Genomic DNA, 12,559 nt, shown 5'->3' on the forward strand with positions numbered 1-12,559 from the left:
ATCACATTCACATTGGAAAGACTTTCTGCTCCTCCCTAAATGCTTCCCTCCCCCTTCAACGGCTGCTGACAAGCCAGCGCTCGGAGCAAGGAGCTGGTTCTTCTTGCAGCTCTTGTTATCTTGGCAGAAGTTCAATGAGCACAGCACTGGGAGGGAGAAAGAGAGAAAAAAAAAGAGGGAAAAAAAAAAAGACAGCAAGAGAGAAAGGAGGGGGACCCTAACGCGCAGGCGCCTTCCGAGGCTGTCGAAGAATCAAGTCTGTAGAAGTAGAGCAGCCGCGGCAGCAGCAGCAGCGGGCAGCAGCAACAGCAGCAGCAGCAGCAGCAGCAGCAACAGCGGCAACAGCGGCACAGGCAGCGGCGGCAGTAGCAGCGGTAGCTGGGGCTGGGCGGTGACGCCAGCAACTGGGGGAAGCAGTAGGTGGTGGAGGCGACGGCGGCAGCTGTAGTTGTGAGGGACGACTGACTTGGGGAGCCGCGCTGCGTAGTAACTCCACGCTGACTCTGCCACCTTGGTGCGGCATGCACCGCCACTTGGGCTAGCTACCCTCGGCGGCTGCACCACATCACCCACCCGCCTCGCTTCCCCCCGCCCCCATCTACATCCCCACCCCCTTTTCCTTGCTTAGCACCGGCCCCGAAGACCTGCTGCACTCCCCTGCACCAGCGCGTCCGGTGTTTGCACCGGTCTGGAGACCTGCTGCAGCCTCAGCTTGCACGGACTCCGGGACATTGCTGCTGCAACCCCAGCCGCCCTGCAACAGCCCCCGGCCGGCCCGCACCGGCAGAGGGGACCTGCTGCCGCCTGGGCTGCACCCTTTTCCTCCCCGCCCCCCTCCCCTTCTGCACTGGGAGCGTTGCACGGGGGCCAGAGCTTCCCGGGGTTTGCCTCGGCCGCCGCTGCAGCCTCAGCCGCTGCCGCTGCCGCCGCCTCCACTGGTCAGGGAGTTGAGGAGTTGGAGGGGGGGGAGGGTGCGTGTGTTGCCGGCGGGGGGCGGCGGCGCCTCCACCACCAACACCACCTCCGCCTCCTCCATCTCCTCTTCCTCGGACATGTCGACCGCGGCTGTGGCGGTGGCGGCCGCTTCCCGGCGGCAGTCGTGTTACTTATGTGACCTGCCCCGCATGCCCTGGGCCATGATCTGGGACTTCACCGAGCCCGTGTGCCGAGGCTGCGTCAACTATGAGGGTGCTGACAGGGTCGAGTTTGTGATCGAGACGGCGCGGCAGCTCAAGCGGGCGCACGGCTGCTTCCCGGAGGGTCGCTCCCCGCCTGGCTCGGCCGCGGCGGCCGCCTCGAAGCCACCTCCACTCTCCACCAAGGACATCCTCCTGCAGCAACAGCAGCAGCAGCAGCTGGGCCATGGCACTGCCGCCGCCGCCGAGGCGGCCTCGCGGGCCCCGCAGGCCTTGGAACGCTACCCCCTGGCGCCCGCCGCCGCCGCCTCGGCCGAACGGGTGCCCCCCAGGATGGGCTCCGAATATGGAGCGAGCCGCCAGCCTGCGGGTGGGCCTACGACCCCGCAGCCGCAGCAGCAGCAGCCGCCCCCGCCGCCGCAGCAGCAAGTGAACGGTATCCTGGTGCCCAATGGCTTCTCCAAGCCGGAGGAGCCGCCGGAGCTCAACCGCCAGAGTCCCAACCCGCGTCGCAGCCACGCGGTGCCGCCCACCCTGGTGCCGCTGATGAATGGCTCCGCCACGCCGCTACCCGCGGCTCTCACTCTCGGCAGCCGCGCCGCCGCCGCCTCCCTCGCCGCCATCTCCGGTAGCTCCAGTTCCGCTTTGGTCGCCCCACAGCCCGCAGAGCTGAGCGGGCACAAACGACCGGGCTCCGTGTCCTCTGGAGGCGGCGGCAGCGCGGGGTCCGAGCATGAGTCGCGGGAAGCGGCCAAGGAGAAGCAGTCCCAGGCGGTGGCCCACCGAGGCCCCGCGGACAACCTGGGGGCCGCCTCGGCCCCGACCTCGGGGCCGGGCGCGGCCGAACTCGGCGGTGAAGGAGCAGGCAAGGGCCGGGGGCAGGGGGAGCAGGACTGGGTGAACAAGCCCAAGACGGTGCGGGACACGCTGCTGGCGCTGCATCAGCACGGCCACTCGGGGCCCTTCGAGAACAAGTTCAAGAAGGAGCCGGCCCTGACCTCCGGCAGGATGCTGAGCTTCGACGCCAACGGCGCCAACGGGGCCAAACCAGGTAGGCCGCACCTTGCTGGCTGGTGGTGGATGGTTTTCGGTGGGGGCGGGGGCGAGGAGCGAGTGGGGTGAGGATTTTGGGGGGTGCTTTCCATTTGCCACCTTGCCTCAGCCCCCAGAAACAACAAACACCCAACTTCCTGATCTGCATAAGGCGGAACCATTGCTTAGGTGGCAACGTGTTCATGTGCTGAAGCAGCATAACAGAGATGAGTCAGACTGGGGTGATAGACACTGACAGAGGGTTTTCCTTTCCTAGCACATTCTTGGGATAGGAGTTATGAAGGCCCTAGTCACCTTTTAACCTGTTCAGCAGACGTGTTTTTAGTCAGATGCACTGTGTGTTCTGGTGTATGCATATATGTCCATTTCATATCCTTTCCTAGAGACAGGTTTAGAGACAAGCAAGAACACGTTTCATATCCTGGTGTGTTTTATGCACATGTAGTTTATTTTAAATAAATATATTTCCTTTTGTGACCATATCCGTTTTCCCCTCCACATAAGTACTCCTGTTGCACACAGCATGTGCTGACACCTACAATTTGGTTATGTATTAAAAATCATAGTTGTGGGGATTTTCCAAACCCTGACTCAAAGGATCCTTCCAAATGCATATTTATCCTCCCCCCCAACCCCTTTTTCCCTTTGCTTCTTTGTGTTCCTAGTTGCTCGTACAGCGAGGAAAAGGAAACCTTCCCCAGAACCAGAAAGTGAAGTTGGGCCTCCTAAGATCAATGGAGAGGCACAGTCGTGGTTAACGACCCAAACAGAAGGGATGAAAATTCCCATGACTCCTGCACCGTTTGTGTCTCCACCACCACCCACTGCCTCACCTCATTCCAACCGGACCACACCGCCAGAAGCGGCTCAGAATGGCCAGTCCCCCATGGCAGCTCTGATCTTAGTAGCAGACAATGCAGGAGGCAATCACGCCTCCAAAGATGCCAATCAAGTTCACTCCACTACCAGGAGGAATAGCAACAGTCCACCTTCTCCATCCTCTATGAACCAAAGAAGGCTGGGCCCCAGAGAAGTGGGCAACCAGGGGTCCAACGCAGGGGGACTAGAACCAGTACACCCCACCAGCCTCCCGGACTCCTCTCTGGCGGCTAGTGCCCCACTGTGTTGCACCCTGTGCCACGAGCGTCTTGAGGACACCCACTTCGTGCAGTGCCCTTCGGTTCCTTCGCACAAGTTTTGCTTTCCTTGCTCCAGACAAAGCATCAAACAGCAGGGAGCTAGTGGAGAGGTCTATTGTCCCAGTGGGGAGAAATGCCCTCTGGTGGGCTCCAATGTCCCTTGGGCCTTTATGCAGGGGGAAATTGCGACCATTCTTGCTGGAGATGTGAAAGTGAAAAAAGAAAGAGACTCGTGACTTTTCCAGTTTCAGAAAAACCCAATGATCACCCTTCTCTAAAACTGCTTGAATTGTGTATATATCTCTCTATATATATATCCAAGACAAGGAAAATGTAGACTTCATAAACATGGCTGTATAATTTTGATTTTTTTTGAATACATTGTGTTTCTATATTTTTTTTGACGACAAAAGGTATGTACTTATAGAGGCATTTTCCTCTTTTGTTAACGTTATTAGCAGATCTTTGTGCTTTATTATCCTGGTGACAGTTACTGTTTAATGTAGGCTGTGACTTGCGCTGCTTTTTTAGAGCACTTGGCAAACCAGAAATGCTTCTAGCTGTATTTGTATGCACTTGTTTTAAAAAGAAAAAAAAGCCAAATACATTTTATGACATTGTAAGATCGCCTTACTGTCTGTTATTCCTTATTCCTGGCCCCTTTCTTTAATCAAAAAGGAGGCAGAATGATTGAGAAGGAAAGCAATGGAAGAAACAAAGTGGTTAAGTGGGGATATTATAGGAAATTACATAGGGGTTCACATCAAAACAGTGTCCTTGTATAGTAATAAAAAAAAGTAGACAAAAAGTCTACAGAATTTCTCTCTACTTCTTAAAGTTCAATTCTTGGGCTATAGGGTGACTTGTCTGAGAGGCGCTGCTGAGTTAGGGATTTCTGGGATTGTATCGCGTGGTGTGTGTGTGTGGTTTTTGTTGTTGGTTTTTTGTTTTGGGGGGGGGAGTTGGGTTTTTTTGGTGTGTTTTTAAAAAGGCAAACTTGACCACTGTTCACGTGATAAGTTGTAAGATTACAAAGCTGCATGCTTTAGTTGATTACATAATGTACAATTTCAGTGATGGAAGGCAATTATAATTGATTGTGGTGTATACAGCATGGCACTGCCATCTTTGAAAAGATCCTAGCTCTGCAGCGCCACTTTATATTTTTTTAAACAACGCCCTAGAAATTAATTTTTTTTTGTTTTTCTTTGAGAGAAGTCACAAGAGAAGTTGTAGTGTAGTGAACTTTGAAATTATTGGGGGGGGGGAGGTGGGGAATCATCAGTTACCTGTAGTATTGTTGCTATTGATGCTATCGTCTACATCCTATTTCCAGTTAGTGGTAAATACAGTGTGGTACAATGACAGTAGCAACTGAGGTTTTGCCAGAATTGCCTCCAGGCATATCAGTGACAGCCCAAATGTGGGTGGAGGAAACCTGTAATTTCCTTCTTACATGTGTTTGAAACACAGAGTGAATAAATAATATTGTTCTGAAAAGTGATCAAATAAAATAGTGAAAATGAAAGAAATTAAGAATTTACATAAGACATGCCCCATTTTAAAAAACTATTTTTGGAAGCTTTTTGTAAATTGAATTTCTTTTGATCAAAATTTTGCATCAGTAAATGTTTTTTTTTGAAACCAATAAATCAGTTATTAGAAATAGTTGTCTTACATTGATACTGGGGGGAGGGGGAAAAGTATGTGCTATTACATAAAATATTGTCAGGAACAGTATTTCAAATCTTCTTGGTCTAGTGTTTCAAAATTAACCATAAAAAATAGTTTCTTGAACTAAAGAATCTACTTGGGCAGTTTTTGTGTTCACATTCGTACCTGCACAACTATTTTGTTTTGAAAAATACAAAAATTTACCAGCTTTGGATTGTCTTCAGTTAATTTTTTGAAAAATTCTGACATTTCTACAGTCTTTGGTGGATGAAATTTTTTTTAAACCATGGATCAAGTTAACATTTGAACATCAGATACTGTACCAAGTAGAGCATCTTTTCTTACTGTTTTTAAGACCACACTGACATTAATCTTGTCCAGAACCCTATTACATCCATATCATCATTATGATAATATATACAGACTTGAATGATTAATAAATTTAAGTAATTTTTATGCTTTTTACAAAACTGGAGTGTATTTGACTGTCAATCCAGACCAGTCTCTTAATGTAAACACAATGCAGAAACACACACATAGGCATTTTTAAATGCACATAAACACAGCTGTAAAGAATTCCTTGGAACCATGTTGGTCTGTTGTTAAAATGTACATCTATATACTTTATTAAAAAGTGAATTTTGGCTTACAGATGTAACAAATTAGGCAGTTCACCCAATGTGTCGTAGCTATCTGTGGTTTTGCAATCTTAATACAGATATTCCTACAGAAAGTGAATAACCATCTCTTGCTGTTTAGATAAGACCATGCAGCTGTGGAACTGAAGGTTTCTCTGGGCTGATGTTATAGTGGAAGAGAGTTTGAGACTATTGCTCAAAAATGTCTCCTGCAAAAGATCTGAGTAGAATTTATATTTCATGGAAGCCTTTAGCTGATACTTTCTGCCATTCATTTATGTAATTAAAAGCCCAGGGATTGTTGAGACCTTGCTTGACCTTTTGTTATACCTGATGACAGTACAGAGGGAACTTCCACAGCTGGATGAGAAATGTCAGTGATCTACCATATCTAGGCAGTATCAGATTTCCAATTCTAATAACTCAGCAATGTTTTTTCAGCACTAAATACAAAATTTGGGGGGTAAGGGGAGTGTTGTACCAATCTCTTTATGTACTAGCAGTTTCTTGAATTAGACATGTACCATCTCTAATGTGTCCTTCCATTAAACTTTATGACAATGTACAGATAAGATAGATGGTTTATGACTTTTTATGATAAAACTTCCCTTGGCCAGTTAAGTCTTTGAAAGGTGCCTCATTTTGTACCACCTTTTAACCTTTGGTTTTTTCATTTAGAGGAAAAAAGTTGAAAGGGATACAATTTTGTTTTCTTAACTTGGTAGTGATAACAAAAATGAGTGTGAATCTTTGATATCACCATTATAGCCTACAGTTTCTCATTAGAATTTCACCCATACTGTCATTTGTTATATTAATAATTTAAAACTTTTAGCATTAAATAAAATGACATTGGGAGTGCTGACCCATTTCTTGGTGCTTTTGGGGGGGGGTACAATTCATAATTACTGCCTGCATTCACTGATGGTAAGACAGTGGTAGTGTCACTGAAGGATATGGGTTTTTTTTGGTTTTGTTTTGTTACTAGTTTTGTAGGAGAAATGATTGGGTGTAAAGGACATAAGGCATAAAGGATACTGTTAGTACAAAAAGTAGTTGGGGGAAAGACATCTGGGTATGGAAAGAAATATTGGGGAGGGGAGAAGTCATGAACAAGGAAATATTTAGGTTAAGCATTTGTTTATTTTTCCAGTGTACAATAGTAGAATCCTTTGTTCCACAGCAGTAGGTTGGAGGTAAACGAGAGTGATGAAATTGGTGGCAGGAGTGGGAGTAAGGAGCTTTACAGATATAAAGAACTATATTTTCTTGAAATCTTTGTGATAAAAGTGAGAGAGCCATATTGTGTCATGCCAGGATATGCATTGAATTAAAGACTATAAAGACATGAGAGGAGTGTGTTTTGGGAAGGTTCAGAATAAAGTGAAAGACAAAAAGTCATGTCTCAGTTTCAAATAAAGCGTTTTTGAAACCAGTGGAAAGGCTATAAATAAAGGTAGAAATGAATGCATATGTTAATACAGCAACAGATTTTCTAGAATATGAATAGCCTTTCATTCCCTTGATTTATGACTTTATCTTAATGCAAGTGTGTAACCGTTTTGAGGGTAGCAAGTCCACATATAATATGTTTTAAATCAAAATTATCATGGCAACATCATAGAGTAATAGTTATAAGGAATACACTCACAGTTTGGATAGAATGGTAATTTAGAGTTCCTTCATCAACCATATTTTACTAATCTTAAAAGTTTGTAAGAGATGATAATTGTTACTGAAATCATATTATAGTGGAATCCTTTGCAACAAATTTTGTTGTTGAGTAAATAAGATAAGGTTTTTCTCCCATCACTGGCTCAGTTTTTGTTTTTGTAACTTGTTTGCTTTATCCTTTGTTAAATCCCAAAGTATTTTATGTTTTACTACATTAAAATTTTTTAAATGAAACTAACAGCTAACAATTAAAAGATGCAAAAGATCTTTTCCAAAGATACACTAGAAGTGATAGTTTTCAGGTTTTCCACTAAAAAACAACCCAACAACGATAAATTGATTGTTGATGTGACAGCCTGCTCTAACCCCCTACAGGGAAAAAAAAAAAGATAAGGGAAAACTAAGGAAGTTCTTTTAATTCCTAGACTTTTATGAGCCCCCAGTTACTCGAAGTTGTTTTGCATATGATTTATAGATAGTTTTATTTGGTTAGTGAAGAGCAAAATGTTTCTCTTCCTGATTCCTAAGTGTATGCGTGGAATCATTCAGAAAAATGTTCACTTGCATGTAGGCCACTAGAAGTCCTGAGTCACCCTCATTTGCTTGCCTTTTGTTCATAGGGAGCAGTTTGAGAAGACACGCCTTTCCTCTGTCATAGACCAAGGTCAGACTTCACCACAGATGAATGGAATACATGTTTACTCGATTCATTATCCAGGAATCTGGAAATATTGGGGGAGGGGTGGGGAGTGGGGAAGACACTGGGATTAACTCTTTCTGTGTTATTGCTTGGACTTCACTTAGAAGTGGTACTACAACTAGCTCAAAGTTATCAAGAAAATTAATGATCCAATTTATGAACTATACAAATCCTCTGCTCCTGTTTACCTTCTGCATTTTTGCCATCTCACAACTTATTAATACCTTTATCATAAGTGCAGAAGGGGCAAAGAGAAGATGGCACTCAAATGAATCGGTTTGTAAACAATCCTAGTTTAAAGGTTTGGGGCAGTGAGATTTGAATAGAGTTTGGGGATATCTCTGAGTTTCAGTTGTCTATGCTTTCCCTGTTCACCATCAACACAAATCATTTTGTACATAATTTTACTGCAATGTATACCGTTTATATTATTAATGCATTGGTCTTTGCACTCCCTACCCATTTTAGTATACTATAAACTAAAACTAAAGGAATAATTTTGTTTTCTACAATAGTGTCTACAGTATTGTTTTTAAAAGTCCGTAATTTACATTCTACAGTATAGACATATCTTTATGTGCCCTGCTTCCTTAAATATCTATAATACCTTACACACATGATAGGCACTTAATGTTTGTTGAACTGAATTTCTAATTATCTTCAAAGTATTTATTAAATGTTCACATTTGCATGGGCCTATACTGGAAAATTTAATTTTAAAATATATTGTGGAAATAGGTTGTGGAAATAAGTGGTTTCATCAAAGAGGATTAATATAACAAAAAATTATAAATGCAATGTGCTAAATAACATTTGTATTTGTGGAAAAGTAAAATTTCAGACCTTAGAGCAAAAATGTATGATGTATCACATAAATCTATTTAGAATAATTATCACTATATCTTTAATTATTTGTGTAAGTTAAGTAAAATTTGTTATAAAAAGAAAACTTATTCCATTGCAGTTGCTCAACAGTACAAGAGATTATTTTATAGGAAAATGCAAACAAGGTATTCTTATCACAACTTAAATTTGCTCTTAACAAATAGTGGCCCATTAAAAAATGTTGTCTTTTAAAACCATCATGTATTCACTAAGTACTGTATGTGTATATATAGTACATGTGTGATTTTTCCTTTTTAAAAAAATTGTAAATCTGCTTTGCACAGCCTGAGGGTACAAGTAAAATAAATCAAGCCAAGTCAAGACAAGGAGCATCTATTAAGCACTTATATCCCAAGCACTATGCTAAACAATGCAAAATTTATTGGTGAAAACATTGCATTACATAAACTTAGCATTTTACTAGTATTATTAAGATCAAAGCAACAGATAGCATGGTTTTGTACCCTCAAAACAGGCCAATTTACAAAGACGAGTTTTGTACCAAACCATGAAATTTAAACTCTTAAGAGAAAATCAAGTTCCCAGTGTAAATTTAGTTATTCATAAATAGCAGTGACACTGAATGATCTCAGCCTCTGGGTGGGGCATTGGAGGTTACATGGCTTTAGTCCAAGTCTTTCAATGCAATGGAACCCCCTTAGGCATGTAGGAAGAACATATACCCTTAGGTGACAGTGTTATATTGGACTCTTTTCCCCCAATGGGAATTAGTTCATAGCTTGTTTTAGGATTAGAAACTATGTTATATAGTTTGATAATCAAGACCCAAGAACTACAAGTCACATAATTTACTAGCTTTATTTAAGGAATAATCATGCTTTATTCTTCATTAGATTTAGAGCTAATGGGATTGTAGAGATCATCTTGTCCTCTATTCTCTCTTTTGTCACACAAGAAAACCATTCCAGAGAGGTTGCGACTTGTGTAAGGTCACACACAGAGTCTGCAGCTGAAGAACCTGGATTCTAACTCAGGTCATCTGACCCCAAACTCAGTACTCTTTTTGTTCCAGTACACCACACTCCTTAATACCTCGAACATCAATAAATCTTTGAATGACAAAGGCATATTGCTAAGCAAAATAATATAAATGGACAAGGGGATGGGGATTCAGGGAGTGTTTCTCTTACATCTTACTATTCCCCTAGTGAAAACAAAGCTATTGTAGGTCTAGAAAATACCAGCTCTCTACTTCACCCTAAAAAGAGTAATTTATGTCATGAACAAGGGTCCCTGTGGTGGCTGTTCGTCTATACAATGGAATTTTCCAGAATCATTATTTTCACTTAGGCTAGAACTTGATGAATCTATGATGATAATTTCAGCTAATTAAACTTAATTGAAGATCAGTAAATACTTTTCTTGTTTGGGATGCTGGAAACAGAAAAGTAAGATCTAAGATAACTTTTTGATTTGGAAGGAATCAATGTCTTTCTAATCCGAATTAAGAATTTTTTTTTTCTGAGCACCAGAACATCTCAAATCAAATTGCTGCTTGTGCCTTAACCCAGGCCAAAGTCCCTTTATCACCTTTCCTTCATTGTCTCCCTATAAAACCAATCTATTAGTAAATCTTCCAGGCAAGAAGCATTTTTTAAAATCTCCTGCTAAGTGCTGGGTACTATGCTAAAACCAGGTGATACAAAAAAAGGCAGAAAAAACCCCAGATTCCAGGAGTTTGCCTTCTAAAGAGGAGAGGATCAGCTCTTTTAAGGGGGCCTTCCTTATGAGGCCTCAAGAAAGGTAAAGACTTGGTGTAAGGTGCCCTCTATCTAACAGATTCACAGAAGGGATATGTAAATGAGTGATTCTTTAAATTAGGGCTGTACTACTTCCTGTGAGTCTTTAATATCTACCCAAGGAACCACCCATACCGTGGTAGGTTTTGAACAACAGCAGAGGACTCCCAACAAGCTTTTAAACCTAGTGCCCGTCACGTGTCCTATGTGGTCACGGCTCATTCAATGAAGTCCATTAGAACACTTTAAAATGAGAGGGGAGGTTAAATTCCCACACAAGGTACTGAGCTTGCTAAACGTCTTGAACTTCCATGGACGTTAATGTCGGTCTGCAGAAGGGCCACAGTTCTAAGTCCAAATGGTATTTGCACAAAAAAGTTCACTTTGCCTTAGCACACCAGCACATGAAAGGTGCCGACAGTTTCTTAAAACCAGAGTCGGGTCAAAAATGTCAAACTCTGGCATCTTTCTTTCTTCTTTTTTTTTCCATAAGGGAGTTCTAGAAAGAAAGAAAACAACCTACAAATCTGCCAAGTCCTGTTTACTCAAGGGGAAGGAAAAGGGGAGGAGGCTCCCCTGTGTTGTCAAGTAGACTCGGTAAGTCGGCAGGGAGAGACCTTGCCGTGGTTTCCAATCGTGGCACATAGCCTCGCTCATCGCCTGTATTTATTTATTCTAGAACTTTTCACCACCACTCCTGCCACGCTGCTGCACTGCTACACATACGCGCGCGCACTCGAGCGCGCGGCCCGGACTGCAGCGGCGGTGCATGCATTAAACCAGCACCACCTCCGCCCCCGGGTGATGCCGAGGTGGCGTTTCCTCCCCGCTGAAGGTGTCTCCCCAGAGAGTGAGACTTGGGGCAGGTTTGGAAATGCCTTGCCTCCCCCGGCTCCTCCGTGCATGTGGAAGCCGCGTGTACAAAGAGGCCGGAGCATCAGGTGGCCTGGCTGGCCGGGCCGCGGAAGCGGGACTGGGGGAGTGGGGGAGGAGGACGAGAAGGGAGGAGGAGCTTCGGGCTCCGGAAACGGTCTTCGCTTGGCTTCACCCAGACGCCTCGGAGCGAGCTCTCGCTTTCTCTTGCCCGTTTCCTTCTCCCGCTACTCGGCCCCGTCCTGTCCCTAAGCTCCGGTAAAGGGACCAGCACCAGCTGCCCTGGCTATAATTAGAGCCTGGCTGTTGCCGAGCTCAGGGCCTACTCCCCCTTCCCTCTGACCTCCCCCCCCTTCCCCTTGGCCCCCCCCTTCCCTTCTCGGGCTGGAATGTGTGAGGGAGCATGTGTATGCTAACCCCATCTCTTTATCTGGACGGGTCACCGCGTGGTGAACCAAATAAAGTCAAGGGCTCGGTTCCTGCAGCCAGGGAAGGGGGGAGGAGGGTGTGGGTGGTGTAATCTAAGGCTTCTTCCGAAAGCGGGGTGGGAGGTGTCTGTCTGTCTCGAGATCTCAGCCCAGCCCAGCTCAAAAAAGATCAATGTGTGACAGCTGCAGACTCAGCCCAGGCTTAGGAAGATCCTGGAACCGCTGCAGTTCTCGGTTCAGGGGTGGGATCTAAGTTGGATATGAAGCGAAATGGTTGCCCGGGAGAATAAAAGAGCTGGTTTAAGTCTCCCTACTGCTTTTTGGAAATCAAGAGTATCTCTTTTACGTCTTTAACAAGGCGAATGGGTCTTGGTAGTCAGTAAACAAGGCTGATGGGTCAGTTATGGTAACAAAAATATAATAATGTGGGGTTTTCATTCATGAATTTATTTTCATAAGAAAAGCTTGGGACATACCTAGAACCACTCTGATCCAATTAGCCTCAGGTAGGCAACTCTATTAAAATCTCCAGGAAAAAGAGCTGACTTGGGCGGGAAGAGCTATACCGGAAGAGCTATACGGTTTAAGGAAGTTTATCA

General features: G+C 44.5%; 1 protein-coding gene across 2 annotated transcripts; it reads left to right on the forward strand.

The window, feature by feature from the left end:
* Window positions 1-531: 531 nt before the first annotated feature.
* Window positions 532-9,199, forward strand: IRF2BP2 (interferon regulatory factor 2 binding protein 2). 2 transcript variants are annotated; one of them, XR_006356296.1, is made up of 3 exons: window positions 532-2,187; window positions 2,855-3,741; window positions 7,935-9,199. XR_006356296.1 is itself a non-coding variant. In XM_044001172.1 (2 exons), exons 1-2 carry the CDS (start codon window positions 1,053-1,055, stop codon window positions 3,562-3,564), a joined length of 1,845 nt encoding a protein of 614 aa, XP_043857107.1. In that variant the 5' UTR covers window positions 532-1,052; the 3' UTR covers window positions 3,565-6,505. The 2 variants fall into 2 exon arrangements, 1 of the variants encoding a protein (XP_043857107.1); XM_044001172.1 differs by lacking the exon at window positions 7,935-9,199 and having other exon boundaries at window positions 2,855-6,505.
* The last annotated feature ends 3,360 nt before the right edge of the window (window positions 9,200-12,559 follow it).

The sequence above is a fragment of the Dromiciops gliroides genome, chromosome 4 (genome assembly GCF_019393635.1).
Source record: "Dromiciops gliroides isolate mDroGli1 chromosome 4, mDroGli1.pri, whole genome shotgun sequence".
In the NCBI taxonomy this organism is placed as follows: Eukaryota; Metazoa; Chordata; class Mammalia; order Microbiotheria; family Microbiotheriidae; genus Dromiciops; species Dromiciops gliroides.

Coding starts and splice junctions, on each gene's coding strand:
- IRF2BP2 (XM_044001172.1), top strand. CDS start 1,053: ATGTCGACCGCGGCTGTGGCGGTGGCGGCCGCTTCCCGGCGGCAGTCG. Junction 2,188..2,854: donor CGCCAACGGGGCCAAACCAG/GTAGGCCGCACC, acceptor TTGTGTTCCTAG/TTGCTCGTACAGCGAGGAAA.